The 18,488-nt window shown below is 40.6% G+C and overlaps 1 protein-coding gene across 1 annotated transcript; it reads right to left on the bottom strand.

Annotated features, from left to right (window-relative positions):
- Positions 1–1,983: 1,983 nt before the first annotated feature.
- On the bottom strand, positions 1,984–13,886 carry zc3h15 (zinc finger CCCH-type containing 15). Its single transcript, XM_047352550.1, has 11 exons — positions 13,675–13,886; positions 8,773–8,874; positions 8,508–8,613; positions 8,235–8,387; positions 7,390–7,481; positions 6,949–7,131; positions 5,895–5,975; positions 5,707–5,772; positions 5,506–5,616; positions 4,493–4,622; positions 1,984–2,874 (listed from the first exon to the last, which is right to left on the bottom strand). Exons 1-11 carry the CDS (start codon positions 13,747–13,749, stop codon positions 2,693–2,695), a joined length of 1,281 nt encoding a protein of 426 aa, XP_047208506.1. The 5' UTR covers positions 13,750–13,886; the 3' UTR covers positions 1,984–2,692.
- Positions 13,887–18,488: the final 4,602 nt, after the last annotated feature.

Below are 18,488 nucleotides of genomic sequence, written 5' to 3'. Positions count from 1 at the left end.
GAAACCACGGCTGCACAAATCACGGCAGAATTAAATGTGCACCTCAACTCTCCTGTTTCCACCAGAACTGTCCATCGGGAGCTCCACAGGGTCAATATACACGCTGCTATAGCCAAACCTTTGGGCACTCATGCCAATGCCAAACGTTGGTTTCAATGGTGCAAGGAACGCAAATCTTGGGCTGTGGACAATGTGAAACATGTATTGTTCTTTGATGAGTTCACCTTTACTGTTTTCCCCACATCCGGGAGAGTTACGGTGTGGAGAAGCCCCAAAGAAGCGTACCACCCAGACTGTTGCATGCCCAGAGTGAAGCATGGGGGTGGATCAGTGATGGTTTGGGTTGCCATATCATGGCATTCCCTTGGCCCAATACTTGTGCTAGATGGGTGCGTCACTGCCAAGGACTACCGAACCATTCTTGAGGACCATGTGCATCCAATGGTTCGAACATTGTATCCTGAAGGCGGTGCCGTGTATCAGGATGACAATGCACCAATACACACAGCAAGAATGGTGAAAGATTGGTTTGATGAACATGAAAGAGAAGTTGAACATCTCCCATGGCCTGCACAGTCACCAGATCTAAATATTATTGAGCCACTTTGGGGTGTTTTGGAGGAGCGAGTCAGGAAACGTTTTCCTCCACCAGTATCACGTAGTGACCTGGCCTCTATCCTGCAAGAAGAATGGCTTAAAATCCCTCTGACCACTGTGCAGGACTTGTATATGTCATTCCCAAGACGAATTGACGCTGTATTGGCCACAAAAGGAGGCCCTACACCATACTAATAAATTATTGCGGTCTAAAACCAGGTGTTAGTTTCATTGTCCAACCCCTGTATATCTCTGTGCATTTTAGGCTAGTTTGTTAGATTAAAAGCACCAGTTGAATATGACCTTTTAAGCAGCATAGTTTACCTTAAGCCCACCTTGCTGTATGAAAATAGTTTTTTATTGGTCTCTAATATTCTAATCTTCTATGAAATGAAATGTTTTCATTATGTGTAAGCGGAAAATCATCTGAATTAACGGAAATAAAGTCTTGAAAACATCAATTTCTGTGTTATTAATCTATAAAATGTGTTTCACTTAGTGAATCGAGTTACAGAACTGAATGAAATTTTCTAGTTTCACATTGCTGTGGAAGACCGTGTTGCCATTCTTTTGTTCTCCGTAGCATTATAATCAATAAAAATATGTAAAAACGCACCACATGGTCACTGTTAAGTACAGTGGAGGACCTGAAATAATCTCCAACAAGGCCTGAGATCCTTCTTGGAGTGTGTAAACTCTTTACACCACCATGATATTAAAGACAATAATGTGACTAACTGGTAACTGAAAATAGGTCATCATTGGGTCTTTTAGATAGAAAATGATCCTAGATATGGGCTAATAACTAGAAATGGTTCACCAGACACAGAATCAACCTTCTATGGCCATTTAAGTAATCCTATAATAACATGTAGGTTGAGCTGAAGAGAGAAGAGGCGATTCTGGGCGACCTGCAATGAAGAATGGTTATAGAAATAATGGCTGTCTGGTTGGCAAAAGTAGGTAGAGCAAGTATTAACTGCAGGGCAACCAATAATTATGTGATTTTGGTACATGGGTTTATTCTCTTACTGAATAAATGCACACAGATTAAAGGTTAATTTTATTTCAAAATTTCTGTTAAATTGTGCTACTGCAATAGGAGTTATATAAAAATAAAGTTTTACCAGGGGTGGCTGTAAGCATGGAAGGCACTCTGTGTAAATAAGTTCATTACTAGCAAATCTGGTGTAGGTGTTAATGTTGGTGCAAAACATTGGCTAGAAGCATTGTTACAAAGAATGGATCAATTTCCTTTCTGCCTCTGGGAGCAACAAGCCACAGGAGCTCAGTGTGCCCTACACCAAATAAATGTTAAGTCAGAGATGCTGAATGTTATGGAGGTTATTTAACATCTGGATTTTCTAAGAAAACAAGACAAACACCGAATGTAGAGTTACTTTATTTTGTTGAGGCATCTTGGGATTATTTACAATATGAAGCTGGCAATGAACACAAATCTGGTCTCAAGAGATGAGGTTAATGTTCATGAAGGGCTGGATTTGAATTAAAGATGTCACTAAGCAAGAGGTTCTAAAACACTTAAATGGAATCATAGATTTCTTCAAGAGAAAAAGGTGCATCTATACACTAATTCTGGCATAAGAGAAAGTGGCAAAATCTTGATGTTCTTCATATTTATGCTTCAGATCAGGGGCTCATCTATGTATGCTGCAACAGAAATCTGTTTCTGCTCATCACTAAATATATTATTGAAGTGATCACAAAGAGAAGGAGGGTGACCAAATAAACCCAGTTAAATAGAAGCCAGCAAGTTTATCAAGTAACCAAAGTGCACCGAAAACTCTGACAACACTAATGGAGTTGGCCCAGAAAATCACTGACAGGCCCAGCTGTGGAAATCTGCTGTTTCTATGCAGAATGATGTGTTTTGAAGGCCAACACTGAAAACACAGGGAGCAGAGGCAGGCAGTGATGTCATGAGATAATCAGGCTTTATTACTGGAGTCTCTGAAAGTTAAAAATCATTCAAATGTCTGATCTCTTTGATGTTTAGCTCCATGCATCCGTCCATCATTCCCTTTTGTCACTTAGTCCGTCTCAACCTCTCCTCCTCCTCCCCATGTGCGCCCTCTCAGCCTTCCAGCCCCAACGTGTTGAGTTCTTCATCCAACTCCTCTAAATCTTCTCCCATGAATAGATTTTCATCCACTGGCACAACATCTCCATCCTCCCCTCCTTCATCCTCCCCGCCTCCTTCTGCTCCCGAAAGGCCGTTTTCCTCGCCGCCACCACAGGCGCCGTTCAGTTGCTCCTCTGTAAGTATTAGAAGGAAAGAACATTAGAGACAAAAATCCAAACACTTCCACTCTGTGAATCAATAGTACCAAAACAGTTAAGAGTTTGGACACATTCATCAGCTTTTCATTTTTGATTCTCTACATCAGGATGTAAAACTGCATCTAAACATTGCAGGACAGTAGCTCTTGAGGACTGGAGTGGGAGACCCCTTCTCTACACTGTAGATTCATACTGAAAACATCCAAGATTTCAGCTTCTATAAAGTATCCCCCTTTCAGTTTGATGACAGCTTTACAATGTCTTGTCATCCTTTTAATTAGCTTCATAAGTTGTTCATGTGGAATGGTTTCCATTTAACAGGTGCGCATTTGTCAGGAGTTAAAATGAATGTCTTGCCTTCTTGATGCGTTTCAGAACATTTTTTGCGTTGTGCAGAGGTACGGTTGGCCTCTAAAGTAAATAGCCTTATCTGACTACTGCTCTATTCCATGTTATAGCAAGAACCACTCAGGTAACCAGTGAGGAAAATCTATCATTACCTTGAAGTTATGAAGGTCAGTCAATCTGGAAAATGTCACAAAATTTAAAAGCATCTAGATGTGCAGTCACAAAGATCATGAAATACTACAACCAAACTGGCTCTCAAGAAGAACCCTTCAGGAAATAAGACCAAAGGTTTCTGCTGCAGAAGATCCATTCAGTTATCAACCTTCAGGTATCAAATTAACAGCACGCCACATTATAGCTGACAAATGCTTTCAGAACATCTCAACATCAACTGTTTAAACCAGACTGAGACTCCGGCTTTTATGGTTAAATTGTTGCAAGAAGCTTTTTCTACAAAGGAACAAGAAGGACTGGACATTAGATCAGTAGAAATCTGTCCAAATACAGATGTTTTCACCTGAAATGTCTTGATGAGATGTAGAAAAGGTTGGTTTCTTCATTTGTATGTCTCACAGTAAAGCATGGAGGAAAAGGTGTGATGGTATTGACACTGGAAGTGAATTCAGACTAAGATGCACTTAACCAGCATGGATAGCGCAACATTGTGCAGCAGCATACTGTCCCATCTAGTCTGCATCTTCATTTTCAGCTAGAACATGACTCCAAACACACACCAGAGTACGTAAAGCCCAAAAGAATGATCAATGGTCTGATGACCTGGTCTCCACGATCGGCTGAACTAAATTTCATTAAGATGGTTTAGGATGATCTGGACCGCAGAATGAATGCAATGCAGCCATTGATGCTCAGCACCTGTGGGAACTCCTTCAAAACCTCTTGCAGTCGACTAGCTTATGCAAGGAGTTACTTTCAATAATCTACAATATTAATTATTCTACTTTTACATTTTGTTATTTAATACATAATTTCATGTTTTCCTTCATAGTTAGAAGCTCTTTGGTATTAATCTACAATTCAGAAAGAAAAAAACAAATGCTCCAAAACCTTGACTGGTGATGTAATGGGTTGTTATGGAAATGATCTCTGAGGTTATCCTTCAATTTTGACAACAGATTAAAGTCAAACTTAGCTCATATGTCCATATGTTTATGTATATGTATAGGGTTATCTACATTAGATCCTTTTAGATGGACGGAAAACAAAACTTCAAATCTGTTTTTCTTACCGTTGTCTGCTTTTGCCATCTTATTTCTGGAGCTGAATCGGTCTGTGGATGCTACAGTAATACCTGTATGGTCAACCTCTTGTGGAACAAAACGGGATAAGTCTATGTCCTGGACATCTGTAGTATCAGTCTGAAAGGAAAAGAAACAGGAAGTTCATCAACATGTCCAGCCTTGACTAACTTCCATTTATTTCCCTAAGAATTATAACACAAAACAGATAAAAGCTTTCTGCAGGTTAAATGTTTTGAATCCAACAAAAAAAGAAAGTATAAAATGAACTTTATTTATGCATCACAGAATATGTCCCTTTGATACGTGCATCAAAGTAAAGGCTGTGTTCATCGACCAAGAACGGTGCCATTTTAAGTTTTGATGCAATTAATGAGTAGTGGAAAAGAGTTGACTGGTTCTGATCTGAAACATGGATTAATCCACCTCTAGAAAAAAAGGAATAAGAGGTTTCTCTGAACAAGAACTGTAGTATGTGTATTATTTTAATATAAATACCCATTTTCTATGGATAGATACAACAAACATGAGTACAACTCTGCCACCTGCTGACACAAATCAGTACTTGTACTGCTACATTGGATCAGCAACCAGGCCTTCAAGTTTACCGATGCTTAAGATTTTTTGTCAAAGATTGAGGAGTTTATTTTAAAAATAATAACAATCCCATCCAGGATATCTACTTATTTGGTTTTAAGCAATCAAATAGTTATCAATTGTCATGTTTCTATATCTATTCAAATGTTCCAAGATGTTTTAAATGACAAAAGGCACCGCAGCCTAACATCTTCCCTTTAAATCAAACATGACGTCCAAGGGGACTGCAAACAAGGCAGAGAGATGTTATTGTACTGAGACAGCTGAGCTCCATAGAGCATCAGTTCAATATGAAGTCAGAAAACAAACTTAATAACTTCAGACAAAAGGTTTTTATCTCAAACTACTTTGAAATAGTTCAAGCAGAAATGAGACGCCAATAAATTATTTTTTTTTTTATAATAACCTCTTCCTCATCCTCTTCCTTTGTTTCGTCAGCATACTGAGTATCATCGGCTTCATCGTCGTCATCGTCAACCAGCTCCGGCCGGAACTCAAACACCTCGCGGCCGCTCACCTGAAGAAACACGATCCAGTTAAAAGCAGCATGTTACTGTAGACACATAAAGCCTCAGTGGAGCGATCAGACTGCAAACTAAATACTTACAATGAGCGACTTTCCAGCCTTAAAGTCTGCCTTCTTTTTCTCCATCTCCTCTCTGGCTTTATCCACCTGTAATCAACAGCAGCCAGTTGGAGAAAAGTTTGGATGCTCAAGTCTTAAAACAATAAAAAGGTTATTTAGATCAAACATTTTGGTACTGCTAAAATGAAAATGGTGAATGGAACTCCAACCTTCTCCTGCCTTTTCCTCTTCTTCCAAGCCAGGAAGGTCTCCAGTGTGATCCGAGTTACATTTGCACCCAGAGCTGCACGCTGCACATGAAGAGACAGGCGTCAGAACACATAGGAAAAGACTATCATGCTGTGAAGCTTCTGTGATAGAAGTCACTGGCATCTCTAAACCTCCCAAATACAAAATATTACCAAACGTATTCCCCTGTCTGGCTTCACACATCACTGTGTATCACATCCCATTCCTTTATCATAATGCTGGCCCAGTACTTACAGCTCAAGGATTCTGGGAAGGCTGTAACCCCAATAGTAGGAAATTGCTCAAAATGTCTATGTTGAAACATTAAGAGTTTCCTTCTCTGGAACTAAGAGGCTGAGTCCAACTTTAGAAAAACAGCACCACGCCATAATCACCACTGCACCAAACATTTCAGTGACACATGCAGTCAGTAAGTGACGTTCTCTGGGCAACACTTGAACCCAGACTCATACACTGGACTGCCAGACATACAGAGACACATGATTCCTCACTGCAGAGAACATGCTTCCACTGCTCATGTCCATTAGCCACCTGCTTTATAACAACGCATCCAACGAGCTGCATTGCATATGATGATTTAAAGCTTGGCTGCAGCTGACTGGCAATGGAAACACATTCCATGATGCTAACCTGGAGGGCAGATGAAGTTTGGAAGTCTGTAGCTATTGATTCTGTGCCTCTGCTGAGCCCACTCTGTGGTTACATATGGCCTCTGGTATAACACCACTAACAGCTGACTGGGACTTGCTGCACAGGTGGCATCTTGTCACAGAACCACGCTGAAATTCATTTGGATTGATGGTCCATTTTTCTGGCAACATAGTGTGTTTGCCCTTCTGAGGAGCTCTTATGCTGTTATTCTCTAATCCATGTTTGTTAGCATAGTTTGGTAAAGGCTTACATGGTTGAAACATACGGACCATTCATACTGTGACCGCAGATAAAACTCTCTCTTGGTCTTTTGTTTTTCAGCCATATTTGTTGACCTCCCAAGCAGCGAGCCATCCCTCTTACCTCGTTCTCTATCAGTTCCTCCAATGAGATCTCGTCCTCTTTCTCCTCCTTCTTTTTCTCTTTCTTTAGTACAAAACCAGGCGGAAGGGCGTGCCTGTACATACAGACGTCGCCTCCTGCTGGACACACCCAGAACCAGCCGTACTTATTATTCTCTATGGCTTCCAAGAAGTACTTGCACACCTGCAAGCAAACAAACGGGAAAAGAAATACAGTGTTTAGGTACAAAGAGTGAAGAGTTCACTTATTAAATAAATACAAGTTACACAACTGGTACTATTTTGTGACTTTTCAGATCAGAGTTTAACAGAACACAGCAAAAGGCTACAGCAGATTCCATGATGTGTCAGTCTGTCTGCTTCTGCATCCATCTGTTTAGCACCTTCACACCACCTGAACGCCACCCAGGGAGATCAATCATGCTGAAGTGAGAATACTTACTATTTGTGTTTTGGCTTTCTTCTTCTCTGCCTCTCCATGTTTTTTGTTGACCACTTCCTCCAGCTTCTTCTCATCCCAATTCTCCATAGTGTCTGTACAAAACAGGCAACATAAAATTATAGAATTAAAAGACGTTACTGTTTCTACCCAATTCCAATCCCAAGAATCTGGGTTATGATTAAATCTGTTTTTAATGATTGGTATCAGAGTCCCTGCCTAAACTCATGGTTTTATGTACTGTTAGCCAGGAAGCTGTCCTATCTTATATTGAAAGGCCTTTCTTAAAAATCACGTATATTTGCACATGCAAAACTTTATTTTAGGAAGTGCAAATGTTTTGCTTACCTAATGAATACAGATGTTCTCTAACAGTTTCTGTTTTATTTATTTTTCTCTGTACAGTGAGACACTATGAGCTGAGGCAATATGCATAATATGATTGTGGAGCATGTCCAATATACTCGGTTGAGCTCTGAAGCGATTTCCATGTTAGCTGTTGTTAGGCTTTTAGAGCTTTAAATACAAGCAGTTTTCGAGAGCCTTCCTGAAATGATCTGCTTCTGATTCTAAGGATCAACATATTTCTCATAGTAGACAGACACTGGAGGATGATACAGTACGGCTGCTCTATTTGCACCCTTGGACTATGCTGTTGATGTATTGTGTCACACTCATGGTCGTTATGGTTCTCTGACTTCCTCCAGGACTGTGAGGAATAAAAAAACTCGTGTAGATCACAAATTGCAAGTTTGATCTGAAAGAGGCTTATGTTATGTTATAACGATGAAATGGAGCTTATGTAACTGCACTTTGAGGCTACTGGGCTTAACAGGACATCCACCGACCTTTTTCCAGTTCTTCATCTCTTTCATCCACGTAGACACTTCTCTTCTCACATTTTCTCTCCATAGACAAGTCATGGCTGAACTTACATTTGTCACCTTTAGTACACTGGCCCTGCTTAAAGAATGCACACAGCACTGACTTTGGATCAACACCTGCACAGAACACAGAAAAGAAAACCATTAGTTGAGCAAACATTTACATGTTTAGTTTAGACCAGATTGAGGTTGAAGACCATAAACTATAGCACTAAAAGCTGACTGTGTGTGTGTTACCTTTACTGACTTTCTGGGCAGCAACTACAGGCTTAAATAGCTCATTGAGTTCATCAAGCTCTTTCTTCTTGTCACCCTTCTTAGTTGTCTTATCTGCCTCTGCAATCTGAACACAGAAACAGTGACATAGTAGCATGTGGTGCAGTTCAGCTTTCTATAGCAAAGATTTGATAAAGAATTAGTACATTTACAACAACATAACATCCCTGCAGAACAGATCAATTGGGAATAAAACAGTGACTCTCAGCAGAAATGGCCCACTAACCTGTTTGGCACTTTGCTGTCCATATTTGACTTGCTGTGTAACATTCTTAATGAACTTCTGCTGCTTGGCCCCTTTTTTGTTCTTCAAGCCAAAAGTCTTGTCCTGAGAAAAGAAAATTCCGTCATTGAAGTTTAAAACATCCTTTTAAAATGTCCTTTGAGTAAGAAATAAATGACCAAAATGAAGAAAAGAAAAAAATATGAATTATTTGGTGAATATTAGTGTCTGTTCTGAGAAAGCTGATCAACAACTTAGGCTGTGGAGGAATTTGTATCAGTGTAAGAAAATAAGAGGTGATCCTCAAGGTTCAATACTGGGATCCAAGTTATTGTTATCTATTCAAATGATGTTTATACTGATGCTAGTTACAATCTATTACATTTGCAGATGATGCCAATTAATTAGTTCAGAGATAAATAAATAATAAATTTAAAAGTAAAAACAGAGGAAAACACTTACAGATGTCTAAAAACAAGGTGTCTCAGATTCAAAAACAACTTCTTTCAAAAAGCAATAAGAGCATGTGTGGGCTATAGTTTTACTGAATAAAAGTGTTTTCAGTAAGCTGGATGTTGTTTTGAGATATTCATTAAAGTTTATATACAGGTCCTTCTCAAAATATTAGCATATTGTGATAAAGTTCATTATTTTCCATAATGTCATGATGAAAATTTAACATTCATATATTTTAGATTCATTACACACTAACTGAAATATTTCAGGTCTTTTATTGTCTTAATACGGATGATTTTGGCATACAGCTCATGAAAACCCAAAATTCCTATCTCACAAAATTAGCATATTTTATCCGACCAATAAAAGAAAAGTGTTTTTAATACAAAAAACGTCAACCTTCAAATAATCATGTACAGTTATGCACTCAATACTTGGTCGGGAATCCTTTTGCAGAAATGACTGCTTCAATGCGGCGTGGCATGGAGGCAATCAGCCTGTGGCACTGCTGAGGTCTTATGGAGGCCCAGGATGCTTCGATAGCGGCCTTTAGCTCATCCAGAGTGTTGGGTCTTGAGTCTCTCAACGTTCTCTTCACAATATCCCACAGATTCTCTATGGGGTTCAGGTCAGGAGAGTTGGCAGGCCAATTGAGCACAGTGATACCATGGTCAGTAAACCATTTACCAGTGGTTTTGGCACTGTGAGCAGGTGCCAGGTCGTGCTGAAAAATGAAATCTTCATCTTCATAAAGCTTTTCAGCAGATGGAAGCATGAAGTGCTCCAAAATCTCCTGATAGCTAGCTGCATTGACCCTGCCCTTGATAAAACACAGTGGACCAACACCAGCAGCTGACACGGCACCCCAGACCATCACTGACTGTGGGTACTTGACACTGGACTTCTGGCATTTTGGCATTTCCTTCTCCCCAGTCTTCCTCCAGACTCTGGCACCTTGATTTCCGAATGACATGCAGAATTTGCTTTCATCCGAAAAAAGTACTTTGGACCACTGAGCAACAGTCCAGTGCTGCTTCTCTGTAGCCCAGGTCTGGGGAATGCGGCACCTGTAGCCCATTTCCCGCACACGCCTGTGCACGGTGGCTCTGGATGTTTCTACTCCAGACTCAGTCCACTGCTTCCGCAGGTCCCCCAAGGTCTGGAATCAGCCCTTGTCCACAATCTTCTTCAGGGTCCGGTCACCTCTTCTCGTTGTGCAGCGTTTCCTGCCACACCTTTTCCTTCCCACAGACTTCCCACTGAGGTGCCTTGATACAGCACTCTGGGAACAGCCTATTCGTTCAGAAATGTCTTTCTGTGTCTTACCCTCTTGCTTGAGGGTGTCAATAGTGGCCTTCTGGACAGCAGTCAGGTCGGCAGTCTTACCCATGATTGGGGTTTTGAGTGATGAACCAGGCTGGGAGTTTTAAAGGCCTCAGGAATCTTTTGCAGGTGTTTAGAGTTAACTCGTTGATTCAGATGATTAGGTTCATAGCTCGTTTAGAGACCCTTTTAATGATATGCTAATTTTGTGAGATATGAATTTTGGGTTTTCATGAGCTGTATGCCAAAATCATCCGTATTAAGACAATAAAAGACCTGAAATATTTCAGTTAGTGTGCAATGAATCTAAAATATATGAATGTTACATTTTCATTATGACATTATGGAAAATAATGAACTTTATCACAATATGCTAATATTTTGAGAAGGACCTGTAGAAGACGAATCATCATGCTCCCACACACACAATCATACTTAAGGGCAATTTAGAGTAACCCAGAGGTTCCCAAAGTGGGGGGCGCGCCGCTATCGAAGCATCCTGGGCCTCCATAAGACCTCAGCAGTTGAAGCAGTCATTTCTGCCAAAGGATTCCCGACCAAGTATTGAGTGCATAACTGTACATGATTATTTGAAGGTTGATGTTTTTTGTATTAAAAACACTTTTCTTTTATTGGTCGGATGAAATATGCTGATTGTGTGAGATAGGAATTTTGGGTTTTCATGAGCTGTATGCCAAAATCATCCATATTAAGACAATAAAAGACCTGAAATATTTCAGTTAGTGTGCAATGAATCTAAAATATATGAATGTTAAATTTTCATCATGACATTATGGAAAATAATGAACTTTATCACAATATGCTAATATTTTGAGAAGGACCTGTATTGAGAAATAAATGTTAAATTGACAATGATTTAGATTATTAAACGAATGAACATTTAATACAACATAAACACACACAAAAGTACCGAAAACTGGTACCGTTGAGAACTGGAATCGATTCCTAGGTACCAGGTATCGGTACCGTATCGGGTGAAATGTGAAAGGTACCCATGCCTAGTGTGATCTGCTGGTATAAATGGCCGTTAAGAAGCGGGGTAAAAGACAAGCTATTTAACAATTTTGTCCAGTGTTTACAGGGTTATCAACGTTTAATATTTTAGAGTAAGACTCAAGCTTTTTCTCCATTTCCATTGCTGCAGGGATATGGTGCTTTCTCTCCATGCTCGGAAGTAAGACTTTCCAGGTTCTTGGACGAGTTAAAACAAGAATGACGGAATTCCCAACGGGAAGGATCTGAAGTCTTAAGTTTGGCATCCAAGACGTCTGTGCAGGTAGAAAGTGTAGTGAAAGTTGAATGCATAGACTATTTATTAACACTTACGCTTTGCTTCTCATTAAACCAGTAGCACACATAGTGCTGTTAATCATTTACTTGTGAACAAGTGCCTTTTGAATGCATGTGGCGTCATTTCCATCGCCAAGCTTGGACTTCAGGAAAAAAATATAAAATAAAATCACATACAGCAATAATTACACAGCAAAAAATGGTCTACATTTAAAGCCAAACTACGTTGCTCTCTGCAGATGTCTGCCGTCTGTGGTGCTGATTCAGTTAATCAGGATGCACTGGAGGAAGCAGCTGTAGAATCTAGTTAGGCTGTTTTTATTCGGGTTAAACGTGTCCTCTTTACTTCAGCTCTATGATAGATAAAATGCATGGGTTGTCCTACATGTTCTCCAGTCCAAAATGATCTCCTTGGTTTTATGCATGTTCCAGGGAGAGCGGTTGACGTCCCACGTCTGCTGCTTCCATCAGTGATCAACAAGCTACTTTAGATACATTTAAGTATTTCAGCATAATGTTGTCTCCAACAACACAGCTATTATTTGATGTTTAGAAAATAGCTTGAAGCATCCTGAGGACTTCCAGTGTTTGAGAGAAAATAAAGGTATACATCTTATGACATTGGTCTTTAAAAGTGAGCCATGAAGCTTTGGTTGTCCATCTAATTTAACTCTATTAAAATTAAACTGTTAAAAATAAATATGCACCAGTACATGCCCACGTTATTCCTTACTGCTTCCACCCACACCTGTCTCCCACCAAGCTCCACTCAAAAGTTGGCAAGTCTGATTTAGGCACTGTGATCCACAGCCTCTTGTTAGGCTGTTTCCATAACTTAAAACAAGGTTTGAAAAGACCAATTCTAACTAGAAGAAAGATTTAATTTCTAAAAAAATAGTGAAACTTTACAGGGAAAAAAGACGAGTCAGCATACTGTTAACTTGTTGATCTGTCTGGTATCCCTGTTCTGGTTGACGTTCTTTTAATTTTGATGATTTACTAATTAAAGTACTTGCAGACTCTGTTCTCCAATTTGCAAATTTTGCATTAATATTTATACATTTAAATAGTCAAACATTCTTTTAAAAACACTGGGTACAGCTGGCAGTACTCAAAGCTGTGCTGACACCTTGTGACAAGTCAACAATAACTTCCACACCAGTGTTATACATGATTTGTCTGTTTTACTTGGATTCTCTAAGTTAGTTCTACTAAGCCTGGATGTTACTTTAAAAAAAACATCTCGAGTCCTTTAAAAGGGAAACAATCCCGCTGTCAGAGCCGGTAGATCACGTTTATAAAATAAAATGGTTTAGTATAGAAACAATATATCATTTGAAAATCAAAAATGCTTAATTAGCCTAATTTTTCACGTGCTCTGCTCAACTTTATCTCTACTATGGATAACTTTGGGAGGTCATTAAGATACGTAGTATCCAGGTTTTCCGTTTAAACCCCATAATGTGAAAATACAATGTCAATAAACAGATTTTCAATACTATTCACGTGATGTTTGAACTTAAACAGACTAATAAACCTTCGCCGGACTAGATTAGGCCCTTATAGCAGCCTCTGACCGCCTTAATGTAAGCCGCTTGTATATGTGTGAATTATGACAGCATCTCATTTTAGCACATTAATAGTGATAACATTAGTAGTCAACTTCTTTTTAAAGAAAAAAGGTAGTTGATCAAAATTAACACAGAATTGAGTAAACGGAGCGGAACAACTTTAGCAGTAACTTGTCTTAGCTTCCGTTAGCCGACTAGCTAAGAGCAAACACCAACATGCTATGCTAACTCGTGCCATAATTACCTCAATTATCTTTTCCTTTTTCTTCTCTTGAGTTTTTTTATTCCCCGTAGCCGGTGCGGGTTTCTTCGGCGGCATGTTGGCTTGGGAAGCGCTATTTTAAAATATGTATGGCTGTGTAATATATATTTGAGTCAGGTAAAGCACATTAACCAGTTAGTGCTAGCAGAACGGTAGCAACGGCGGCGCCTTCAAGGCCACATGTGAGTTGTTGATGTCCTGTGTCGTCATCACCCCTGATGAGAGGCATGTTGGGTAATGTAGTAAGTAGCATTAGAAGGGGTAAACACCTAACTAGACCTATAAATCACACCTAAAGATTCACGTGTACACTAAATAGTAAATCACACGTTTTAAATGCTTTTCTTAGCAAATACGTCAAATGTATGCAAGTACAATATTGTTTGTGTTGAATACTATACAATATATCCTCCCTTATAACTTGTGCATTTCAACATGGCACCCTTCAAGTACCTGTCACACGTTTTTCCTACAAATACAGAAATTGAAAGAAAACATCTTAACATTGAAGGAATTGGGTAGTAACTGACGTGATATTAGGATTAAAGACGCAATAAAAGACAGTTTTGACACAAAATTGGCATATTTCAATGTTAAATTTTGCAAGTCAAAAGTCTCCCGGACATTACGTCAAAGGGGAAGTCTCCGGTCATTCAGTATGTGAGCGTCAATAATAAACAGTTCAGGTAGAAGCCAAGTTGCAATAAAAACAGCATTAATATTGTGACAGTTCATTGCTGGTGGTGGCAGCAATATTACGACAGCAGCCGTAAGTCTGCACTGTTTTCCTGAAGCAAAGAAGATCACAGCTGGAAAAATGAGGAGGAACAGATGGGCTGGTCCCACCAAGCACAGGCAGCTGTGATCGGAGGACTTCTCAGCAAACTGTTTCGAACACAAAACTTCTGAATTCACAAGAGAAATTATGTCAGAGGTCGGGATCTCTGACAGAAGGAGAATGTTGAAGCAGAGTCTATAGCCATGCTGTTCAGTGCATCTGATAAGAAAAGATCGCCAAAGAAAAGGTTGTTGCTGCAGTTGCTAAACGGATCAAGGCTCAGCAGGTAAGAACACTTCCTTGTAACACTTCCTTGCAAAGGTATCATGATTTGTAGATGTTTTTGGGTTTTTGTTGTTCTTACTTTCAGTTATGTTTTGAATCATGCTTCTGTTTATTAGTTTCCTATATGTGTTTTAGCTTTTTAGTATTGTTTTCTAGTTTATGTTCTGCATGTTAGGCTTTCTTCCGATTAGTTTGTATTATTGGATTTATGATTTGCTCCAGTCACGTCTTGTTCTCCCGGTCTCTGTCAGCCATAGTAATCAACTTCATTCGGTCCACCTACACCAAGCAATCAATCTCCCTGTTTCACCTGTTCCATGCTCTTTATATTTACAATCATTCTGTTACTCATCGCGGAAACATTACGGATCACACTTCTGTTTGTCCTCCATGCCTGTCATTGTGCTGTTTCTGCCTTTCTTTTGTGAACGACTTGCCTTGTCAAAAATAAACCGTTTTTACTTATGGTAAAAAGGTTCGGCCGTCTACATTCTGGGGTCCTCCACCTCGCCGCATCTGACACAAAAATACATTTAGATGTCGGTTGTTATTGTTAATAATTAAAAATCTGAAATTGTTTTTGTTATTAAAATAAAATAAATTGCAGGCACATACAATATATTAAAATCAATGTTTCTCTAAAGATTCTAATATAAAGTTTAAAAAAATGACATCAGGTTGTATTCAGATCATCCCTTGTGTCTGCTGCTATTGCTCCATGCTGCTCAGCTTTCGCCTCCAGTTGTTTCACTCAGTGCCATATTTACTCTAAACCCGGATCTGCTCCGGTCTGCTGCAAAGCACGGAGGAGCTCCAGCAGCCAAATGCAGATCACGCAATAAAAGCCGGTGATAAATTGAGTAGCAAGTCCAAAACAAATCATTCTGTTTAAGGTAAACCAGTTAAACCCCTTCATTTTTAATTTTATACCTCCAGATATTTTCATGTGTTTTGTTCTAGAATGGGTGAGTTCACTAAGTGCAGCAAAGCTATATTTGTTGCTTAATTTGGTGCATTTAATATTATTGTAGCTCATGTATAATGGTTTCTTCAAAGAGCCATTGTAGATGTAGGTGGTTGTGGGCCGGGAGGACCTAAGCTTCCTCAAGAAGTACAGTCTGCTCTGTCCCTTCTTGTAGATGGCTTCACGGTGGCATCTCCACTCTGGTCTGTTGTCGAGGTGAACACCGAGGTATTTATACTCCTCCACCACCTCCACTTCTTCTCCCATGATGGAAATAGTGTTTGAGCTATTCTTGTTTCTCTTAAAATCTATAATAATCTCCTGTGTTTTATTCATGTTCAAGATGAGATGATTGTTTCCACACCATGCCACAAAGCGGTCCGTCCACCACCTTCCTGTACTCAACTTCTTGTCCATCTCTGATCCACCCCACAACTGCAGAATCATCTGAGTATTTCTGCAGATGACAAGAGTCTGTCTTGCACTGGAAGTCTGAGGTGTACAGAGTAAAAAGGAATGGTGAGAGTACAGTCCCTTGTGGTGCTCCTCTGCTGCTGACTACCTGGTTAGACACACAACCATTCAACCATTCAGTCTTACAAACTGTGGTCTGTTTGTCAGGTAATCTTTGATCCAGGAGATTGTTGAGGCCTCCACCTGAGCCTGGAGTTTCTAATGTTGCCAGTGTTCCTGCAGGGCCTAAGACAGGCTCAAACATGCCTATCCAAGGATAGGTTGTTTACATTAGAGGAATTCATTCAACCCTTGAGTGTAAAATGTGTGTACTGTGCCTTTGAAATGAAGGTAACAAACACTCAGGTTAAAGATAAAGTGTTGCTTTAACATATTGGATGCAAATCACCACTTCTTCCCTAATAATTCCTCCCTCGTTTATAATATTTGGCTCATATTTTCCACCATGGCTGCACTTCTGCCGCTGAAAAACATATCGTTGAGCTGATTACAGACGTGGAGAAAAAACACACGGACTCTTTCATCATAATACTGGGAGATTTTAACAGAGCAAACCTCTCCCATGAACTCCCCAAATACAGACAGCATATTAAGTGTCCCACCAGAGACAAAAACACACTGGACCATTGTTACACAACTTTAAAGGACTCATATCATGCTGTTACCAGGGCTGCCCTGGGATTTTCGGATCATTCTCTTATCCACCTCATCCCAACCTACAGGCTGAAAGTAAGAGCTTCCAAACCCACATTTCACACTGTTAAGAAGTGGACTGAGGAATCAAAGCAGACACTGCAGTCCTGCTTTGAATGCACAGACTGGACTGTTTTTGAAACCTCAACCACTGACTTAAACCAACTAACTGATGTGGTGACATCATACATCAGTTTCTGTGAGGACATGTGTGTGCAGACCAAGACCTTCTGCACCTTTGGGAATAACAAGCCATGGTTTACAGCACATCTCAGGAACCTGCGCAGGGATAAGGAAGAATCTCACAGCAGTGGAGATTGGGCACAGTACAGGCAGGCCAGGAACAGACTAACAAAGGAGATCAAAGCAGCCAAGAGAAGCTACAGTGAGAAGCTTAAGAACTGCCTTTCTACTGGTGATACTTCGGCTGTATGGACCGGTCTGAGAAACCTGACTGCTTATAGGAGCCCCCCACCCATCCTGAACAGAACCCTCAACTGGCCAACCGTCTGAATGGCTTCTACTGCAGACATGACAAGAAGCCATTCACACCTCAAATCATCCCCTCCACATCCCATTCAGGAACAAATTCTTCCCATAAAGTAACCAACCCCCTACCTTCAGATCCTCTGCCTGCACTAAAGATCTCCGAGGAAGATGTAAACAGGCTCTTTCAGTGCATGAAAACAAAGAAAGCTGGAGGACCTGATAACGTCTCCCCATCATGCCTGAAAGCCTGTGCAAATCAACTCGCTCCAATCTTCACCTGGATCTTCAACAAGTCACTGAAGACGTGTGAGGTCCCCTCCTGCCTCAAACGATCCACCATCATCCCAGTTCCCAAAAAACCCACTATCCTAGGATTAAATGACTACAGGCCTGTAGCCCTGACGTCTGTGGTCATGAAATCCTTTGAGCAGCTGCTGTTGAAGCACCTGAAAGACATCACAGGCCCCCTGCTGGACCCCCTGCAGTTTGCTTACCGAGCAAACAGGTCGACAGATGATGCTGTCAACTTAGGTCTACACTTCATCCTGCAACACCTCGACCACCCAGGGACGTACGCCAGGATCCTGTTTGTAGACTTCAGCTCGGCCTTCAACACCATCATACCAGACATCCTCCACCAGAAGCTCACCCAGCTCAACGTCCCAGCCTCCACCTGTCAGTGGATCAACAGCTTCCTGACGGACCGACAGCAGCAGGTGAGACTGGGGAGCATCTTCTCCCGCAGCACATCAATAAGTACTGGTGCCCCCCAGGGGTGTGTTCTATCCCCACTCCTCTTTTCTCTGTACACAAATGACTGCACCTCAGCGGACACGTCCGTGAAACTCCTTAAGTTTGCAGACGACACCACTGTCATTGGACTGATCCAGGACGGTGATGAGTCTGCATACAGACAGCAGGTGGATCGGCTGGTACACTGGTGCAGTCAGAACTACCTGGAACTCAACCCACTCAAGATTGTGGAAATGGTGGTGGACTTTCAGAGAACACCACCCCTATACACCCCCCTCACCATCCTCAACAACACCGCATCAGCTGTGGACCACTTCAGGTTCCTAGGAACCACCATCTCTGAGGACCTGAGATGGTCTT

The sequence above is a fragment of the Girardinichthys multiradiatus genome, chromosome 22, assembly GCF_021462225.1.
Source record: "Girardinichthys multiradiatus isolate DD_20200921_A chromosome 22, DD_fGirMul_XY1, whole genome shotgun sequence".
In the NCBI taxonomy this organism is placed as follows: domain Eukaryota; kingdom Metazoa; phylum Chordata; class Actinopteri; order Cyprinodontiformes; family Goodeidae; genus Girardinichthys; species Girardinichthys multiradiatus.
The sequence above is the reverse complement of the archived record's forward strand: the minus strand, read 5'-3'. Positions and strand labels throughout refer to the sequence as shown.

What these genes read in the sequence shown, in the direction of transcription:
- zc3h15 (XM_047352550.1), bottom strand. Translation starts at nt 13,749, where the DNA reads ATGCCGCCGAAGAAACCCGCACCGGCTACGGGGAATAAAAAAACTCAA. An exon ending in AGATGAAGAACTGGAAAAAG is followed by an intron (nt 7,482 to 8,234) that starts GTCGGTGGATGT and finishes TGTTTTGTACAG; the next exon opens with ACACTATGGAGAATTGGGAT. An exon ending in AGGAAGAGGATGAGGAAGAG is followed by an intron (nt 4,623 to 5,505) that starts GTTATTATAAAA and finishes TTTTCCTTTCAG; the next exon opens with ACTGATACTACAGATGTCCA.